The sequence below is a fragment of the Pseudorasbora parva genome, chromosome 16 (genome assembly GCF_024679245.1).
Source record: "Pseudorasbora parva isolate DD20220531a chromosome 16, ASM2467924v1, whole genome shotgun sequence".
Taxonomy (NCBI): domain Eukaryota; kingdom Metazoa; phylum Chordata; class Actinopteri; order Cypriniformes; family Gobionidae; genus Pseudorasbora; species Pseudorasbora parva.
The window spans coordinates 25,266,868-25,288,906 of record NC_090187.1 but is presented as its reverse complement, the minus strand read 5'-3'; the positions used below and the strand labels follow the sequence as shown (position 1 = coordinate 25,288,906).

General features: G+C 36.4%; 2 protein-coding genes across 2 annotated transcripts; one reads left to right on the top strand and one right to left on the bottom strand.

Annotated features, from left to right (window-relative positions):
* The first annotated feature begins 2,380 nt into the window (after nucleotides 1–2,380).
* cfap161 (cilia and flagella associated protein 161) lies at nucleotides 2,381–6,115 on the top strand. Its single transcript, XM_067419625.1, has 7 exons — nucleotides 2,381–2,550; nucleotides 2,651–2,740; nucleotides 4,237–4,466; nucleotides 4,537–4,618; nucleotides 4,713–4,871; nucleotides 4,961–5,034; nucleotides 5,803–6,115. The coding sequence occupies exons 1-7, from the start codon at nucleotides 2,479–2,481 to the stop codon at nucleotides 6,008–6,010; spliced, it is 915 nt and encodes a 304-aa protein (XP_067275726.1). The 5' UTR covers nucleotides 2,381–2,478; the 3' UTR covers nucleotides 6,011–6,115.
* Nucleotides 6,116–6,139: 24 nt separating this feature from the next.
* On the bottom strand, nucleotides 6,140–21,629 carry il12b2 (interleukin 12B 2). Its single transcript, XM_067419624.1, has 8 exons — nucleotides 21,106–21,629; nucleotides 20,291–20,372; nucleotides 18,500–18,748; nucleotides 15,841–15,943; nucleotides 15,595–15,758; nucleotides 14,493–14,656; nucleotides 13,895–14,020; nucleotides 6,140–6,435 (listed from the first exon to the last, which is right to left on the bottom strand). Exons 1-8 carry the CDS (start codon nucleotides 21,109–21,111, stop codon nucleotides 6,301–6,303), a joined length of 1,029 nt encoding a protein of 342 aa, XP_067275725.1. The 5' UTR covers nucleotides 21,112–21,629; the 3' UTR covers nucleotides 6,140–6,300.
* Nucleotides 21,630–22,039: the final 410 nt, after the last annotated feature.

Here is a 22,039-nt window from a genome sequence, read left to right as displayed (position 1 = left end):
AGCTGAAGCCGTTTCAGGGGAAATTACGTCAACACATTGAAAAATGTGGCGCGTTTCAAGGCACTTCAGTGGGCCTTTAAGGGAATAACATAGTTTAATATGAAAAAGCGGTGAAGTATCCCTTTAAATACAAATATAATATATTGCTTAATATGAAAAATATATATATATTTTACAGAAAATGTCAAATAAACAGTAGGCAGATTTTAAAAAAAACACCTGCTAGGACTGTTCACAACTACCTGCTGCACTCACATTTGAGTGAAGTGTTTGAGAAGTTTTGGGTAAGGCAAATTGCACAAGATATTGTACCTTAAACACCATGTAGATGGCAATATTGCTTCTTTTGTAACAGAAATAAACTGCTGCAGAAAAAGTTAGGAGTCTATGCAAGATGTAATAAGTAACTGCATTACTCATCACAAATGTAGGACTATATTGGAGTAAAAAGTACATATAGACTAACTTATTTATTCAAAAATGTAGTCAAGGAACTACATAGAAGGACTTAGAAGTCAGTTTTCTATACATACACATACATGGTACAGGGGCCCAGCAAGATGGTTTGTACCCAGGGCCCAAAATTTGGTGCTACGCCCCTGGAACTATAACGGTAGTTACATATATGTGGAAACCTAGAGCTGGGCTTTGCTGTCACATACTCCTCATCACTGGTGTCAGTTTCACTGTCCTCTGGGATATTTAATGTCTCTTTTATTACAATGTAAGAACATAACATCTTTGCAAAAATAAAACAGATATACTAGCAGGTTACAGAAATAATACTTTATGCAGTCTGACTCCACGTTGCATGACGTCCACATGAGGACAGTTATTTTTTGGTGCAAGCAATGAATATTTGACAGTAGCCACTGTTACTTACAATACCGCTGTCAGTCTACTGACAATGCCCTCAAGTGGTTTGTAGAAAATAACCATGAGAAAAAATGACCTTAAAATTGAGTTAAATTAACTGGCCCCAAACGTGGACACCGTGCATGAAAGGGTTAAAACAAAACAGCTATTTTAAATTGTAATAATATTGCACAATATTAATGTTTTACTATATTTTCGATCAACAAATGCAGCCTTGGTGAGCATACTAACGTTACTTCTTTCAAAAATATGAGAAAAATATTTTTCTTTCAAAAAAAGTTTCCAAACTTTAGCTCTGTAACTTAAGACATATTATGACACATCTTATAACATATTAAATCTAAATATTTTGGACACTGCTATTGTCAAATAAGTTAAAATTTAAATACAAAATTATAATCCTTTTTAAATACTACAAAACTTGAATCCCGTAAACAGCGGGAATTTGAAACTGGCAGGAAAAGGGCAAAACAAAAGTGTTACCATGGAGACGTAACAAGCGCAAGCGCCAGGGTTGCCAGGTTTTCGCAACAAAACCAGCCCAATGGCCAATCAAAAATAGCCCAAAAGTAGCCCAATGGCCAATCCAACTAGCCCAATACCAAAAAAATCATTATAAAGCACTCCAATACACATTTTATGGTAGTGTTATGCACTACACACCATTTATACTAAAAGATAATTGTATAAGTATAAGTAAGTAACTGTATAAGTAATTGTAAACAGTCTATTTTCATAAATAAAATCATCTTACCTTAAGATTGACAGCTGATGAACGTAATGATGAGCTGATGAGCTTAAAAACGTAATGGATGCGGGCGGGAAAATGCAGAATTACAACTCCAGTGGAAGAGAACCACAAACTTGTGAAATTCATTTCAAATTAAAAATAATGTAAAATAAACATTGCAAGATATTCCTCATTAAAGGGGGGGTGAAATGCTGTTTCATGCATACTGAGCTTTTTACACTGTTAAAGACTTGGAAATACACTGTTAAAGACTTGTCATACACAGAAGAATTTTCAGAAAATTCTTCTGTGTATGACATTTATTTTTTAAATTATTCTTTACCAGCAACAACCCTGGAGAGCACGCATTCGGTTACCATGGAAACGAAAACAGCCGGTGCGCGCCGCAGCACACACACACACACACACACACACACACACACACATTAGCGGACAAGCCCAGCAGTGCCACCGTACCTCACAAAGTGTGCGCTTATCAGCACAGTTATGCTGATACGATATTGCTTTTGTCATCATCCTAGAATCCTTGTTATCATTGGTGGAATATGAATTGGCTAAAGTAAAATATTTATTTCAACAGAACCATTTCAGCTAAAAATAACTGATGCAATTAGTTAAACCTTTAACCCGCGGAATAAAAAATCAACCCGCGGCAAGTGGTTAAAAGTAGCCCAATTCCGCGGGAAAACCGCGGACTTGGCAACACTGGCAAGCGCAGTTGCGCACATCTGTTGTTGTTACGCATCCATGGAAACACTTTTTACCTGTAGTAAGAGGAGTTTAGTTTATGTTTGAACTGTACATTATATTTACACACTTATCAGTGTGTCGGGTTTTACAAAGACTGCGACATGGCTCATGTTAGGACCTATAATCCGCGCGTTCGTGTGGGAAACTGGAAAGAAGACGTGACTTTAGAAGAGGTTTGTAGTTTTGACGCATTTCGTGAGGGTTACTGACTGCGTGTAAGTTAAGTCCCAATAGTGACCTGAACACACGAGTAAATGACCAGTGTCTCGGCAGGAAACCCTAAAGGGCTTTATTCTTCAAAAAGACAGAGGCGAACTCACAGTCCAGAAAGAAGGAGCTTTGAAAAAAGACATCCTGAAACCAGTAAGGCATTTTTTCTTATAAGTTAACTTATATGACAAGTTATCTTGATGATCAGGATTACCAAGATGATCAGGTTTATCAGATAAAATATTAATAGAAAAAGATATAATATAGAGATAATATAGATAATATAGATTTTAAAAAACGCAATTAATACCCACATTTTTATTTTGTAAATGTTTTGCATTAGTTGGCTTTTTGCATAGTTGGCTTTTGTTTAAAAAAAAATTAATGCTCTGATGCTCAGACATTTGACACAAAATGAAATCAAAATGGACGTTTCTTATTTTTTTGGAACATTATTTCTTTTTCATTATTTTCATTATTATATATTAAATGTATTTAAAAAATGTTTTATTATCCATTAAATATATTTGTTTATTTTTAATAATTAAAATTATTATAATAGAATGGTAATTTAAAAAATGTAATTAATACCCTAATTTGTTGGCTTTTATTTAGCCTATTATTTAAAACCTTTATTGTTTATTTTATTTAATGCAATGATGCTTTTTTTTTAAGTCACAATGAATTCAAAACTGACAAATCCTTTTTTATGGAACATTTTTTATTACAAATGATTTATCTGTGCAAATTATTAATTTACCCTCATAAACTTTAACCCAAACAACTTCCCTTTCCTCTTTCAACAACATCTCTTCTCTTCTACTGGCGCAAGGGCAGGACAACCTTCATTCCCATGTCATCACAGGAATAGTAAACCCCAACCATCCATTCAATTTCCAATTGACAAAATAAAGTTCCGCCCTACATTGTTTCTTGTTAGAGAAGCTGTTTCACACTGATATATATATATATATATATATATATATATATATATATATATATATATATATATATATATATATATATATATATATATCATAATAGGGAAGGAAATGTCGAAAAATTTGTCCATGATTTACTCACCCTCAAGATATTCATATGGCTCAAGGGGGCTTAAAAAAGCATTCTGAAGCGAAATGATGTGTTTGCGTAAGTAATATATATCTATATTTAAAACTTTAAAAAACAAAATAACTAGCTTCCGACAGACGGCCTACGCAAGTTGACTTGTGGCATAAGAGTAACCCCTGATGCAGAATGTAGGACCATTGTAAGACATCTGTCAGAAACTAGTTATTTTAGTTTATAAAGTTTTAAAAGGGATATTCTCACACAAACGCATCGATTTGCTTCAGAAGGCCTGTATTAACCCCCTGGATCCATGTGGAATAATTTTATAATGGATAGATGCGCCTTTATGGACTTAAAATTCGATTTGGCCATTTACTGCCATTATAAAGCTTGTAAGCATATAAAGCTTTTTTAAATATAACTACAATTGCATACATCTGCAAGAAGAATGTCAAATACACCTAGGTGTCTTTAGGATGAGTAAACATGGGCAAATTTTCATTTTTGGGTGAACGTAACCCTTTAAATGTAACTGTCTGTGTCTGCTAAATATGAGACTAATTATATGTTTTGTTTAGGTGAGTTTATCAGTGTCGCAGGATGGCTTTCTGCACTTTGGTGACACAATCATGCTGGTAAACTCTGGAGGTGGAGAACATGACCCTTGTGTTCTTAGCATCATTGCCGACAGCAGTAATATCGGGTCACGTTCAGAGACAAATTCCGTCCCCCACCTTCTTGGTCCCCTTCAAGTTGGGGGATCCCACAGCATGACCCCATGTGTTAGAAACGCCTTTATCATTACAAGGTATTGTATATGCACATTCAAATGTACTCAATCACACACACAGACCTCTGACATGTGGTCTGTGATTCAGTGTTGATGGGACCTCAGATGGAGAGCTGCTCAGATACGATCAAAGCTTTGCACTGAGAACGACTGCAGGCTTTGCCGGAGAGGTAAAGAAGCGACTGGAATGTATGCTATACACAGTTTTTTTGTAATTGCTGAGTTTTCCATATCTTAACATGTGATCTGTTCAACTCCCCATAGGTGTTCCTTGCCAGTGATCACAGAACATTTCTGAAGTGTGCTAAGAAGTCTCGACTACAGGAGTTGAGCTTAGTAGAGGAGTTTGATTTCCTGTGCTGGTGGAAGGTCATTTACTTTGACCCTCAAGAAAGGCTTGAAAATGAGGGATACCCTGTTCAGGTGCACACACTTTCGAATTAAATCTTTTTCTAATGTACTTGTTTTTATTGACAACTTCATAACAAGGCATGATTGCTTTGTTTTGGCAGGTGAACAGCAAGGTTTTGATTTCCCACTGTAAGACCAATCAATGCCTGGCTGCCCTTGGCAATCACATCCTGTGGTAATGTTATATTTCATACTGTAAAGTTTTAAAGGACAACTCCGGCGAATTTTTAAGTTTATCTTGATCGTTATATCTTTGTGAGTACAGTCTATAGAAGAAAAAAAACTAACCAGATTGGTGCTTGCAACACAGAGTTATTACAGTTAAACTCCACTGTGGAGGTATGGTAAACTTTATTTATCCTTCCATTTGGGCACACCCGGCTTGAGGAAAGATGTGCAGTAATTTAAAATAATCTCGTTGTCATGTAAGGGCCCTGTTCATGTTGGACAGACATTTTAATTGCATTTTTTGTCTGTTAAGAGGCACAAAGACACCTTTTACATTTATGCCCCCAAAGCTGCCGTTTTAGCTGAGTGGGTGCTGTGGGCATTAACTGTAATAACTCCGCGTTGCAAGCACCAATCCGGTTCGTTTTTTTTTTTCTATAGACTGCACTCACAAAGATATAACGATCAAGATAAACTTAAAAATTCACCGGAGTTGTCCTTTAATTCAAGTGAGCAGGGAATAGCTAAATATTACAGGTACTCCAAAATTGAATTCCTAATGAATAAAATCCACTCTGCATTCTTCACTTTCTTGATATCTTCTGTCACTCAGAAATATGTAGTTGCATTTAGTGTAGTTATTTGAAAAAAATGTCAATGTTTATCCATATATTAAGTAAGATTTTGCCATAGGAAATATTTAGACATAAATTTAATATGTGTTAATAAATGTTACTTTTGTGTGGTATATTTACTACTTTGTGTGTGTGTTTAGGACTCCATTTGGTAAAGAGTATGAACTTGCTGCTCACACCTTCTTGGACTCCCATAAAGCTGAGCGGGACAATAACCATTGGCTGTTTTTTACGGCTCATCCTGCCAATCAAAATGAAAGTCTGATGCAAATGCAGCCTGCAGAAACAGTCATAACGGATGAGCCCAGAGAAAACCAAGAGGACACACAAGTAAAAGAGTGCAGTTAAAAAGAACCGAGACATAAAAGGAAATAACAGAATAATAATATCAATAAATATTTTTGAAAATACAATATTTTATTTCTTTATAAAATCTATATAATTATATATATATATATACTGTACATGCTTTCATTTATTCTTCTTTTAGAAAGTAGAGAATTCCCTCTTAACTCACTGTTGCCCCTGCTGTTGAATACTTAGCTCAATATTTATTCAGCATTTATTCAAGCCATCTTAGACACAAAACCAATCTAATTACAGTGTGAATTACCATAAAAAAATATACATTTAGAAATTTAAAAAGATGCCCAGTTCAGAAGTTTCTTCTTTTGTTCCCCCATGCCGGTTTTCTTTTGATTTTTCCTCTTATTTCTTCTTTCTTTCTTTTTGCCACTTCCTTTGGTACGGGTTCTTTTTACCCTGACGGGCACCTATACAGAGAACAAGAAATCAATTTACAAAATTATTTTGTAAACACACTCGATATCTGGGCTCAAAGCTTCTCTCTTATATTCATATTGTGTAAAACTTGGGGGTCAGTAAGGCAATAAATTGACCAGTGAAAGGTAAAGATTTTTTTTCTATTACAGGAATAAAGGACATTTTTAGATACATGAAATAGAAAACAAATATTTAATTGTAATAATATTTCACAATATTACTTTTACTATTTATTGCTGATCAAACAAATCAATTATCCCCCAAAAAAATAAAAATATGGTGAGCATAAAAGACTATTTCCAAACACATTAAAAGCCTTACCAACCTTATAAACGTGTACAACTTGTACATTTTTTTTTATGCTTGTACATCTGCGATACATAAAAGCATGTTAATTGTAAATCAAAGCTAAATGCTCCTATTAAACTACACCATTTTTGTCTGGAGAAAACAAGCCGCCAACATTCAGAGATTGTTTTAGAGTTTTGGTGAAAGATTGGAAAGCTATGTCTGTATAAAGGCTCATTCACACCAAGAACGATAACTATAAAGATAAGTATATTAGCATAAAGATAAATATATTAGAATGAATTTTAGAACTACAGTCTACCCCAAAATTACTCAGACACTAGATATCATTTTTTACAAGTGAGTGCAGGATACTATAGTTCCTTTATGTAACTGACGATAGCAAAATAAAGTAAACTGTGATATACCCTCAAATTCTTCATACAGTGACCTACCAGAAAAATGTATACAAATTTGGGACCAAAATTATTCAGACAGTTTGACCTGACCATGTTTTCTTAAGTGTTTTTTCTTTTATTACTAATGTGACCTTTTACAACACACACAAAATAAAGCTTAGCATGGTATTTGGTTGACCTATATTGGTATTATCTAATTGTGTGCTTCAATTTAACTGCTGGTTGGTTTATTGTAATCTAATTCATTACTTTCTATCAAATGATCTGATATTATCCATATGAATTTGTTGTTTGCAAGTTTCGGCCCGAAACAGTTATCATTTTCATATCCAGTGCCACGTTGTTTAAATAGCAAAAAGTTATTTAAAGAGGTCATATAATGCAAGTTAATATGATTCTTTAGTGTCTAAATGAAAAGTTTGTGATATACTTTATTTAAAAATTCTCATTAGTATTGTAAGAAAACACTTTTTTTTCCTGGTCAAAAACAGCTTTGTTTTCACCAAGCCATTTCAGTGCATGTGACTTTAAATGATAATGAGCTTTGCTCACCCCGCCCCTCTGTTCTTTGGGGCACACAAGACACACCTGGAGTGTTGCCTTGATAACAATGGAGGGTATATTTTGGAGAACAAATTTCAACAGGAGTCTCTGAGGACACATCTGTGCAACCATATCAATTTGAACCAGAGTCGGATCCCGAACAAGATGACAGCCCCCCAACAAAATTCGACAATAAGGCTCGAAAAGGATTTTTCTGAATGGTTGGTTAACGTAATGTCACTTTGATCTACCTTTGTAGGTAATGGCAGGGTAACACTATCAACGAATGCTATGTGTTTACTGATGTATATGTTAGTTGACATATTGATGTTACAGCTAATACCAATAAAAAAGTTTTTTTGCATGTACCATTATGTGACCCATTTAAAGGGCGTGTTAGTAATATGCGCCTATAGGCAAGTGCACAACGTATTACACAAGAAGGGAAAGCAGGATACCGAATGGTGCAGGTGCACTTAAGGCATGTCCGAATCCACCATGAACCTGGCATGCAGACGTGTTTTCTCGGATTCGGACATGCCTTAAGTGCACCTGCACCATTCTGTCACAAAGGGGTGGGCTTTAGCATATCATTAACTATCCTCTGAAACAGGAGAGTCTCAAGAAAAAAAAAGGTTATCCCTGTGTTTTTTTCCGGTTAATATGATAAATCGGTTGCATCTAGAAATATAGTGGGCGAATTAATTATGTAAATTAAAATTACATTTATGCCATTAATGACTCGCCCTAATGTCGTTCCACACCCGTAAGACCTCCGTTCATCTTCGGAACACAGTTTAAGATATTTTATATTAGTCTTAAAGCGTATCTAAGTGTAAGCGCACTATACTGTCCATGTCCAGAAAGGGAATAAAAACATCATCAAAGTAGTCCATATGTGACATCAGTTAGTTAATTAGAATCTCTTGAAGCAATGAAAATACATTTTGGTTCAAAAATAGCAAAAACTGACTTTATTCAGCATTGTCTTCTCTTCCGCGTTTGTTTTCAATCCTCAAATAAAGGTTCAAATGGTCATGAATCAGCGGCTTGATTCATGATTCGGATCGCCAATGTCCCGTGATTTCAGCAGTTTGACACGCGATCCGAATCATGAATCTAATAAGCTCTTACAGGTGTGGAACAACATTAGGGTGAGTCATTAATGACATATTCATTTCATTTTTGGGTGAACTCACCCCTTTAACTTACGGAAAAAGTGTAGCGCCTCTCGCTGTTCAAAATGCTTACGTTAAGTCTGATGACATTGCATAAGTTACGCTTGTCAGACATGGCGTAAGCATTTTGAAGGATAATAGACCAGATCAGTGGGCGAGGCCATAAACGAGGGCCGTTTTCCAAACGATTTGCCCACGTCACAGTGTGAGGTCAGGTGAAATCAGGATGGCTTGAGGGTGAGTAAATCATGGGCTAATTTTCATTTTTGGGTGAACTATCCTTTTAATTACCGTTTGTGTCCTACGTTTTAGAGAGCGATACATAAAAAGCATTACCATTCTTATACATATAAGAGCCTGTATAATTCACTCTTCCCCTTCTTCTTCTAAATCAGTTTCTGGTTCACACATATATGGCTGAATGAAACTAGTGCAGCGTTGACAGTTAAGTTGACAGAGTAAAGTCAGAGCTTGTGCGATTGAGTGGAGGCGGTGACTAATTTGCATATTCATGAAGTATATTTTAAAGCCGCACTTGGCTACTTTTGCTCTCGGTCCCCCTACAGTTTGGAAAAAATAATGTCCTCAACTACTGTCGTAAGAGCTGTCATCCTACAACAGGGGATGCCATCACGCATGCATTTGTTGACATGACAACCCTGATAGCCCTGAACTAGTGATGCGCGGGTCGTCTCATAACCCGCGGACTCCGTAAATGGCGTTTAAATAAAGTCAAAAGTCGCGCGCACGAAAACCACGAGCACGCGAATAAACCCATGCGCGCAAAACAGACCCACGAGAGGAAAAAAACAACGCGAGAGCGCATCTGTGCACCCGCGAATACATTTGTACACCGCGAGCGCGCATTTGTACACCGCGAGCGAGTATTTAGGGGCGGAAATGAATACTAGCACAAGCCCCTGCTGCCTAGCGCGCACAACTGCAAATGAGCGCTCGCGTGACTACTCAACACTCGCTCGCTCCTCGAGTTGACTTTTGACACTTTGAGGGCGGGGCAATGACTTTTGTCTTCCTACCTGTGATTGGTCATTTGTTTAATCAGTTTCACTCTTGTTTAAACATGTAGCAGGACTAGGACAAGGCACGTTTTAAGGAACCATTATGTCGGAACCTGAGCAGGTAATTTAATTTTTAAGTCTTTGTGTTTCGAGTGCAATATATTCAATATATGAAATTGTATTGTACAATTTCGAAGTTATTTTGTTTACAATCATCTTGAATAGTTTGTATAGGACCTTAACACTAAAAAAGATAAGCTAATTTAAGATAAAGCTGGCTAACCCATAAATGTAGGATGTTAAAGGTTAGTTTTGACCTACATTGACAATATACAGTAAATAAATCATCGCTGAGTAGCATTTCTAGCTACTTAACAAAGCTAGTATGCTAATGTACTAAACAAAGCAGCGTAAATGCAATCTTTGTGATTTATTTATTTGACACATGGTGCTGGATGTTCCGCTTGTGCCCGTATAAGGTCAAAGAGCTTTATTTAATGGTCGCGGGTGCGCGGCGGTTTGTAAAAATATATACAGTGGTACGGTGCGGGCCAAATAACTTCATAAAAGCGTCCCGCGGGTTGGTGCAGCACTAGTTCCCCTGAACACTGCAAGAGGAGTTCAGAGTTCTTCTGGCGTCGCGTGTGAAATGTCTTCATCCCAGGTAACGTTACAGTCAGTGGCATATGTTTCAGCATGTCTTATGAATATAATTTCATAGGTTTTATTTTTTTCAAACGCCAAATAATCTTGATGCTCACGTTTACAAGCCAGCGTCATTATAGTAGTCTATTGGTTACCGTTTTACAGAATCTATATGATACTTTAGTTCAATGTTTGAGTGGTAGGCAATCACCATAACAAGCAGGACAGCATCGGTCGGGCACGCCTCCTTCAGCTCACGCCGACGAGCAAACGCTGGTCACATGTTGATCCTCGTCCTGCCTTTAATCACATCACTTTCTCGTTTCCTCTTATTGCTTTCCTCCAACAAAACCTTTTCTTTCTTATTTGTCTCTGCTGCTTCGGACATGACTATATTATCCGACGAACAAAGTTGGGCTCGCACGTCCGAATGTAAGGAAGTGTGGGTGTTGGTGGAAGTGACGTATATGCCGTAAAGCAGTCGAATTTTGTAGTTCTTTTTATTCTCGGGTTACTACCCGAAACCCGAAGTTTAAAAGTACGATTAAAAACGATACAGACCCCATCAGGCTATGGCAGACGTGTCATTCAACCTATTGTAAGTCGATTTATCATCACAAGAGTCTTAAAAAATATATTATGAAGGTTGAAAAGTTACCTAGTGCTGCTTTAATCTATATTTCTAAGGATTTAAGATGAAAATTACCCCATGGTTTACTCACCCTCAAGCCATCCTAGGTGTATATGACTTTCTACTTTCTGATGAACAAAATCTGGGTTATATTGATAAACATCCTGACGCTTAAGTTTTATAATGCAGTGGCGGGGTCTACTAAGTTTGAAGTTTAAAAAAGCACATCCATCCATCATAAACGTACTCCACATGGCTCCGGGGGTTATTAAAGGCTTTCTGAAGCAGTGATGCTTTTGTGTAAGAAAAAGATCCATATTTAAGGGGGGCAGGGGGGGGGGGGGGACACTCAGTTTCAGTCAATCTCATGTCAATCTTGAGTACCTATAGAGGTATTGCATCCTTCATATCTCTGAAAAGTCTTTAGTTTTATTATATTTATAAAAGAAATATAGGCTGTACCAATCTTTCCGGAAAAAAACGAGCGCCTGGAGGCGTATCGAGTGGGCGGAGCTAAAGAATGAGCTACTGCATGAGAGCTTCTGAAAGCTGACATTCTCAAGCGTGGAGATGAAAACGTTACCCTAAATAAACCATGGCTATCAGATTTAACTAATACAGATATGATCCAGAATCAGATCCAGAGGCTGAAATAAATTGAACAGGAGAAACAGCAACCGCAGGACGTCCGTCTCTGTGGTATGTAATGTATTTAGTGGCTTGTCAACATTTGTGTGTGGTTTTACTCGCAGTTTATGAGGACATGATTCGGTTTATGGACTATTGTATGCGACTAAACCAGTAGCAAGCAAAACGGTTTTGCACGTCAGACTAGTGTAACATTATACATAGAACAACAATGGAGTAACCGTTTGAAGGACGAAGCACGCTTTGTGAGAACGCTAGGTTTATGTTTGGGTGGTTTTCCAATAAACAAACTGACACCTATATTGGTCAGCTAAACAAATGTATTGAAACACACACAATAGATCGCATGCTCCATTGATAATTGATTGATATGCTCCATTGATAACTAACGTTATACACAATCGTGTCGTTTACTGATGTTTACTCACGCGACGATAGCCAACAGCGTAGACATTTGGAGCAGTTTGACTCACCGCCTGTTTCCAAAGCAGGACCGAACCTTTATCGCTGGGCTCTGTCAAAAACACACTTCTATGGTAAGTTAACTGTTGATTTCGTGAAGACCTGACAGCAGAGACCGTGGAGATCCACTTTTGCGACCGAAGCGTATGTTGTGCCGCTTCCCGTCATTTCTGCGTTCAAATCGGTTCAAATGCAGCGCTGCCTTCCCGGAATACTGTCATGAAGCCTTGAAGTCGCTTGATGTCACCCATAGGAATAAAGTGGAGCGCGCCGCGCGGCGCAACGGACGTGTTGCACGGACTAGTGGATCTGCTGCACCTGAGAGCAGTGTTTATGGGCGGCGTGCATCTAGTCAAGCGCGCGCACACCTTTCCGGGAGAAGAGCCCTTACGGCCCATACAAGGATTTTCCGCTCTATCAACGTCAAGCCGAGCCATACTCGAAAAAAACTCTCAGAAACTTGTGAGAAACTGGAAGGAGTATTTTTGACACAGAAATACTCCATCAAACGTCCAACTTAGCTTTTGAAACTTTGTCTATGTTTAGGATGGGAATCCAAGTCTTTAACAGTATAAAAAGCTCAGAATGCATGAAACAGCATCCCCCCCCCCCCCCCCCCCCAAAAAAAAAAACTACAAATAAAGGGTAACTAGCGTGACGTATGACATTGAATGTTTTGAACTGCGAGACACTTACTTCAAAAGTTGGATATGGAAGGTGGTCTGGTGGAAGCTAGATATTTTACTTTATAAGATATTTTACCTTTTAAATATGGATATTTTTCATACAAAACCCCAGTGAGTAAATCATGGGGGAATTTTTAATTTAAAGTAAACTAATACTTTAAGTGTAGCACGGGTATACATTGCTATATTAATGTTTAAACGTTTAATATGTCATTTTATTGATTAAAGGTTAGTTTTTAAGTATAAAATGATTGTATACACACACACACACACACACACACACAAAATTGGTTCCTCATAGCTTAATTTCTATATAGCACCACTGCCATTCAAAGAATCCATTAAGCCCCTGTATAGTTCTTTAACGGTTCTCTAACTCTCTCTTACATAACATATTAAACATATTAAAAAAACAGCATAAAGATAATGTGGTTCTCAACATTTTGCCCCCAGGCTCCCCTAATAGGAAATATTCCAGTGCCCCAAAACAGCACTTTTTGACCTCAGAAAAGCAAAAAAGTGATTCAAAACAGATTTTGCCATTGTAAATTCCCATTCATAGGTGGTTCTATGGTTCTACATAGAACCATTTTTCAATGGTAGGCTACTGTAGAGCATCTTTAAAGATCGGTGCTATATAGAAGTTAAAGTGGTTCCCCTATGATTACAAACATAAACCACTTTAAGTGTTGTTTAGCACAATTTTTGTTTAGAGAGTACAGGGGGACTTTAAGGAATAAAAAGACAGAATAGAAGAGCAAAGGGTTTAATGGGACAGAGATGAGGTGAATAGTCGTACAGTGTGTAACAGTCATATCTAAAATTCATACATAGACACATATATAAAAAAATAAATAAGGAACTGGAAAATGGGACAGGACATATAAATAAAGGGTTCAGGAGGAAGAGTGGATTAAATCACTGGTTTACGTTTTTCCACGAAGTCCACTCGCTCCACTGAGAGAGGAGCAGCATGTCTCTGCAGCGCACCCGTAGTTTTCTGATGTGGCCTTTAACTTTAAACTTTGACACCTCCTCCCATTCTTTAGTCTCCAGCTGTGAATATACAGGAACAGAAAACAAGATAATTAATTACAACTCTCATAGGAATAGTTTACTCTAAAATGAACATTATGATTTTCAGTAATGACTTGAATTGTTCCTATAGTCCGAGGCTGTCTACACTGGACACGATAACACGAGCGTTGCAATTGCAAATCCATTTCTTCTTGTAGAAGATTTTATTATTGAATTTAATGTAAAATAAGCTGTATATAAGACACTATTAAATATCAGATGTATGCTGAGGTTGCGTTTGCCCTGTATTAAATGTGTGTGGACGTTGACGACATGCTCCAAAATGGACATGCAGAAGATGCTTGATCGACAGAAAAAGAACTTGACATGTGAGCCAGGAAACCAGCTGGAAAACTGGCTGAAGGTTGTTACCATTTTGGGAAAGCAGCTATGTATATATGCTAGGTAAAGCAAAGAACGGGAGTGGTGTGTGTAGGAGAACACGGCGTACCTCCCCATTGTGTCGATTCTCGTACTCGACCTGATGCTTCAGAGGAAAGAAACTGTGGGGCTGCGGCCAGGAAGGAGGCGCCTTCACCTCCAGTTCTATGATTTGCTCATCACTCCCCTCATTTTTTACTTTGCAGATTGAAACGCCTGGATCGGCTGGCTTCACTAGGAAAAACAAGAGAATCAAATTCAATTCAATGATGATGTGCTTTAGACCAGTGGTTTTCAACCAGGGGACCACTAGGGGGCCTCAGCAAACTTCCAAGGAGGCTGCTCAGTAAAAACTTAAATGAATATATTAATATTACATTATTATTGTTAATATATTAAAACAATTTATAATTATCATGCCATAAAATACACACAATTAAGATGTAAACAGTTTTAGTGACGTTTTCCTCTCCAATTTGTTGTTTTTATTGAAATACCTATATCAGAAATCTTTGACTTTGGGGAGACATTTTTTGGCCCCCAGCTTATAAATCATACTAAGTGAAATTTTTTGAAAATGCAAAAAGGTTTCTGTGATGATGGGTATTAGGGGATAGAATATACCATTTGTACAGTATAAAAATCATTGTCTCATGATGACTCAAAAGTATTTAAAATAAGAAAACAAGCATTAAATAAAATAAACAAATACAACTAAAAAACAAGATATGTCTTATATGGCTATTTTTATTATATATATATATATATATATATATATATATATATATATATATATATATATATATATATATATATATATATATATATATATATATTTTTTTTTTTAATAATTTAAAATCAAGAAACACTTGTAAATGATTTAAAATAAATAATTGAGATAATATATATTTAAAAAAAACAAGATGTCTTATTTGGCTATTTTTAAAAAATATATATATATTTGGTCTGCAACTTGCCCTCTTGACCCTGTTCCACATCACAAGATATTTTGGTGCAAACCCAAATTCATTCGACTTATGAATTCAAGCATGGCTTGAGAAGGAGTCAAGCGTTTATATGAACTTTGATTAGGACCAAGCAATCGAGCAAGTGTAAAAAAAGCCTCGTCCTTTAGTCAATTTTCAACTGACCATTTGAACCCACACACTCACCTATGTCTCGGAGGTAGAAGCTGTAGTCAGTTTTCATGTAGCAGCATGTGGAAACCGCCTCCCCTGTTATCAGCAGGCGCTCAGATTCTTCAGAATAGGAATTGGTTGAATGTGGGAGAAAAAATACCCCATCCACAGAGTGTGACACCCAGTCACCATTATCCCTAAATAAACACCAAATGCGTGCTCATGTCAGTCAGTGAAAAAATCAGCTTGTATCTGTAGGTGTGTTTGTATGTCTGATACCTTGTATTGCGAAGTCTGAAAGCAGTAAAATCATCCGAGGTCCAGGTACATTTGATGTGTTCAGTGCAGGAAAAGGTTTCAGCTGTGCAATTGATGTTAAAACCTAAAAAGGAAGAAAGAAATATGCTGAAAAGGCAGATCCTGCCCGTACAGACAAAGCTTGAATACTCTGTTTCTAAAACCAAACATTGCTGTCTTCCTGCTTCTCAACCCAGACAGGCAATGACTCAACAGACAGCTATTTTTAATAAAGTACTTTTTAAGGAAACTATTTTAAGTTGTCTTCCAACGCACTATAAAAGCACATATGATGATATAAGATAATTGGTTCAACTAGTTTTCAAATGCCAGAAATAACACAGTACATAAATGTCCTTAAAGGGATAGTTCATCCAAGATGTAGGTGTGTTTTGGCCTAGAAATCTAGACGCACCCTATAGCGGCAGCAAATCTAATTTGCCGTGAGTGTCGTCTAGCAACTTTCAATACACTTCTGAGCCGTAAACGCCAAACTCTGGTTGGGCCAATAACAGTGTGTATAGTGGTGGGCGGGGTTTAACCTAATGATGGCCGAGTTGCGCTTGCGTGCTTCTAGTAAACACAGAAGCTGGAGAACGGCGGCCTTTCGAATCAGCTTTGACCGTGACTCTGGAAGACTTTGAGTTAAGCTTTTCTCTGAGAAAAGAACAAAGAACGGCACTGAAGTCATTCTTAAGAAGGGAAGATGTGTTCGGAGTTTTGCCGACCGGATACAGCGAATGTTTAATCTGTCAAGAAGCTCTGTTTCACATTCGTTGCTCTGGTTGGTGTAGCGCTATCCTATCGCGTGCAGAGGGAGTTTGACAACCGTTTATCCCGCCCCTCGGATTGAGCCCTGTCATGGTGAGTTTCCAGACCAAACATCTTGATGTGGGTCTGGCTTGTCAGGCTAGGTGTGTTTGTTTCTTAGAACACAAATTAAGATCTTGAACTCCAACCGTTGCAGTCTGTCAGTCGTATAATGCATGTCAATGAGGTGTAATTCTATGAAAGTAAATAAAAAACATTCACAAACAACTTCAAATTAAACCCTGCAGCTTGTGACGACACATTGATGTCTTAAGACACAAAACGATCAGTTTGTGTGAGAAACTGAACAGTATTTATATAATGTTTTACCTCAAATACAACACTATGTCCAACAGCCACGAGCGCACCATCACTTCCGCTGGGTGAGGTCAAATTAACACGATATGGCGTATCTCAATTGAATACAAGCAGCGGAAGTAATGCCTCACGCGTATCATATCCCATATCCTATAATTTGACCTCACCCAGCAGAAGGAATGGTGCGCTTGCAGCTGTTGGACATAGTGTTGTATTTGAGGTAATAAAATATATAATATTGTTCGGTTTCTCACACAAACCGATCGGTTCGTGTCTTAAGACATAAATGTGTCGTCACAAGCTTCAGGGTTGAATTTGAAGTTGTTTGTGCATGTTTTTTTTACTCTCCTAAATGACACGCCATTGACATGCATATGCAACGGCTGGAGTTAAAAATCTTCATTTGTGTTCTACTGAAGAAACAGACACCTGCATCTTCGATACACTGGGGGTAAGTAGATAAACATTACATTTTCATTTCTGGGTGAACTTTAAAAATCTGTTTAAAATCTATATTCTACCCACTGACAGCAGAATTTGCAAAAATTATTGTAGAATTTGTTTGGACACAGCCTTTGACATCAACAACAATAGATATGGAAAGTGTTTTCTCATTATTTGATATGGTTTTATGGTTTGTTGTATTTTTTTCCTGCTGTTTGTGACTGTGAGGACATCATTATTGAGAATCACTAATCTAGAACGTAGAATGATCAAATGAGTTTACAAGGGAATATATTTTAGCACTTAGTTCTTATTAAAAATACGATCAAAAAGTATATTTATAAATTCGTTTACTGCTGCATTGAATGCACTTTTTATTAGGGTCTACTTTCCAAACTCTATATACACTGCCTCTCATCAATAAGGTGCTCTGGTTTTGCCATTGTGGACAGTGTTTTAATGTTTGATGTATTAATGTAACATTGGATGGTTAACTAATGACATGGTTAATATCAGAATGCCACATCTTTGCAGGGTCAACATCTTTTTTGGTCTTGAGATGAAAATCCTATCAAAGAATTCATATGCCAAAACTTATTCCTAACCATAATCTAACCTTTAAGGAACTTTTTGTAAGACATGTATTTAAATTCATCATAAAATGGCCCTGATATGTCACTAGATATTAAGAAATCATGTTAACTTCAAAGTCAAATACTTATATCACTGACAACAGTAGTCCAGCAAGGATATTGTCATTATAAAGTTGTTTTTGCAGCCCTCAACTGATGTTGATGTTGACATGTTGTGTTTTGGCCTGAAGCTCCACCCTCCGCCTATCTACCAATCACGAGTCAGTAGTGTTTTGGCATCGGGGTTGCCAGATCTGCTCTAGTTACCACAGCTGCAGATCTACAAACGTTCCTGCTGGATTCTGCAGCTTATCTGGCAACCTCGAGTCAGGGGAAGGGGATAGTGATTCCAGTGCTTTTTTGGCCACAATCTTACATACACTTTCTTTAAAATCTGATTGCTTGATAGTAATGTTAGAAATGGATGTTATTCCCACCTGTAGCTTCTTTAGACTTGTCAAGAAGGAGATAGGTGTAGTCTTCAAGACCCTTATCACTCCAGCAGGTGTAATTCCCGATTTGGTCTTCCTGCAGGTCAATCACAGTCAGATTCCGACCACTGAGTTTTTCATAATCTGAATCCACTATGTCCACTGTGGCATGTGCGTCCTCACGTTTCCACGTGACACTGCCTTTAGTTGTTTTACAGGTCAGGGTAACGGATGTGTGTTTCTCACCAATTTCAACTGCATAAAGAAAAAAAATTCAGAGCACAGAATAGATGGCAGAACTGAATGAGTGTGTTTATATTTGTGGGGACTTAATGGCTGCAGTAAAACCTGCAGTCACCTACATTGTGGGCACTTTCATATATATTGATATGTAAACATATATGTTTATATGTCATGAAAATGACACCCACTGTGTATAAATTATTATATTTCAACAATGAATTGAAAAATGAAATGACTTAGAATTAAATGCAAAAACTGCCTAATGTGAAGCTGAGTGTTAAGCGAAAATAAATAGCAACTGAATCTTATTATAGTAATGTGTAAGTATACGGGCAAAAGTGCCAGGAAGAACCAAAAATGCACTGTTAAAAAAAAGGGAAAAAAAGTCACAGCCTGAATTTTTTAAGTACAATCGCCTTGGATGTTTAAATTATTTCAACTTAGATTATGTTAAACTGACTTTAAAAATTAGTTGCATTTTGCATTACATATAAGAAAAAGTTTAACATTTCTTAACTTATTTTGAAGAGCTGTTATTTTGAACAATGTAAAAACACATGTTGTCATAACTTATTGAACATATAATTTTTTTACAGTGTGTGTTTTCACAGTGATGCCATAGAAGAACCATTTTGGTTCCCTAAAGAACAGCTTTGTGAAAGGTTCTTTAAAGAATTTTTCTCTAACCATTTTATAGTATAAAGAACTTTTTTGTAATTCATAGAACCTTTTGTGCAATGGAAAGGTTCTTTGGATATTAAAGGTTCTTCATGGAACCATACACCCTGCCAAAGAACCATTTACTGTAAGAACCTTTATTTTTAGGAGTGTATATAGTTTAAAGCATTATCTTTAATTAATTAAATTATAACTAAAAGTTTTTAAAGGACAGACTTTTTTTTTCTTCTGTAAACCAAACACAATTTTGTTAAACTGCTGTACCAAACCTACCGAACAGTGACTTCAAAACCGAGGTATACGTGTCGAACCGTCAGTTTTGTGTTGCCTATCATTACACCCCTGATAGATAGATAGGTAGATAGATAGGTAGATAGATAGATAGATAGATAGATAGATAGATAGATAGATAGATAGATAGATAGATAGATAGATAGATAGATAGATAGATAGATAGATAGATAGATAGATAGACAGACAGACAGACAGACAGACAGACAGACAGAGATAGATAGATAGATAGATAGATAGATAGATAGATAGATAGATAGATAGATAGATAGATAGATAGATAGATAGACAGACAGACAGACAGACAGACAGACAGACAGACAGACAGACAGATGGATAGATAGATATAGACAGACAGAAAGATAGATAGATAGATAGATAGATAGATAGATAGATAGATAGATAGATAGATAGATAGATAGATAGATAGATAGATAGATAGATAGATAGATAGATAGATAGATAGATAGATAGATAGACATTTACACCAATGTTTTCTGCTTAGAAAAACAAGTGGGGAATTCCCCACCATTATATAAAAACTGTGTGTGCGTGTGCGCATAATGATGTGGTTAGTACTCTTACATTTCTTAGGGAAAAAGTTGAGCGCAGACATCCTTGTTATGGACAAATAGAAGAGAACGATAAACCTCATCAACCAATCCATCTGGAGAAAGAACCCACAAATTGAAATATTAAATATATATCATTTATTTCATATTCCATGATAAAAGACAGTGGAAAAGAAAAATGGATGTAAGCAGCACCTTCATCAAGCATTAGCAACATTGATGAAAATTAACCCATATTGGTAATTATAATAATAATATATATAATAATAAAAATAAAATAACGGTCCTCATAAATATGTATATAATAATTACTAATTGCCAGTATTGCAGGCTTTTGGAAATTGTAAGCCATGGACCAAGGATGAAACATTAGTTTGTTTGCTTTTTTTTTTTTTTACAACATTCATATTTACATATAACAATTTAAATGAATGTATAAGGGGATATGTATTTTACATCCCATAACTGGTCATAATTTTATTCACCATTAAGTTTTTTTAATTTAAAGGTTCCAAATGAATTTTTAAAACTAGGCTACAGTCTCCAAATTAACATGAGCTCATGAAATTGATTATATAAAGAATTTATATATAAAATTCAGCGAAATGTCTAAAATATGGAATAGTATGGCACACTGCAGGACATCACCAAGTTAACTATTAAAACTATGTATTGTTTAAACTTTTTCTCTTATTTTAACCTTTTATAGTTTTATATACACTTTTAAATACGTCTGTAGAGCTGTAGGCTAATGTAAACGAATATGATTTAAGTGAGTAAAGTATAATTTGTCGCTCTGAGCGTAGGCTAATGCATAAACAGCCTTACCGTCATGCTGTTGCTCTTGCGTGCTTCAAATTCAGCGCAGAAAACGCGTCTGTCCGCGGTGCGTCATGCGTTCTCTCGTGGGGTTTGTGCTTATATTCCTCAGATTCCCACTCGAAACACCCACATAATCCGTGGGCAAATGCGGAATGAGTTCCCCTCGAGCTCACAATGAACAAGTGTTAAAATTACCACTAAAGACGTGTGTGTGTGTGGTCATTCTCAGCTAAATTACTAAGAGGTGGACACGTTTCCCATTTGTCATCACTCCCATTATAGACCGGCCTCAGAAGTTATAGCTGTATTTATTCAAATAGTATAATTAATGTTTATTAGCCTATATAGCTGGGTAAATTTGGGTACTCATATTTTCCCCGGTATCTAATGATATGTGCCTTTAGTAGGTATAAAATATCTAGATACTACTATCCTATCCTATCCTATACTATACTATACTATACTATACTATACTATACTATACTATACTATACTATAGTAACAGAGCAAAGTGAATCATAAGCTCTGTAAAAAAAATCTCAGACACGGAGTGAACATGTCTCTCCCCTTACAATATTGACTTTGTCCCTGTGTGGTAGCTTATAGTAGGGTATAATACAATGTCTACTATATATTGCAGTGTCCGAAACTTATTTAATTATTTCATTTATTTATTTGTGTATTTTTTATTTAGGGGCAATATTTGCCCTCCTTTTAACTTATTTTTTTACACAATAAAAGGACCAATAATGTAGCCAAATCTATTTGAATTGTCTGATCCATATATTTATATCTTCAAAAAATCCTTTATTAGCGCTTGCCCTTGAGATATTTGGTACATTTGTTATAGAAAGCAGTTGACATACTTTTAGAAGGAACAACACACTGAACAACAGATACATATTAGATTATTCGATTAATCTTCCTTAAATCAAAAACA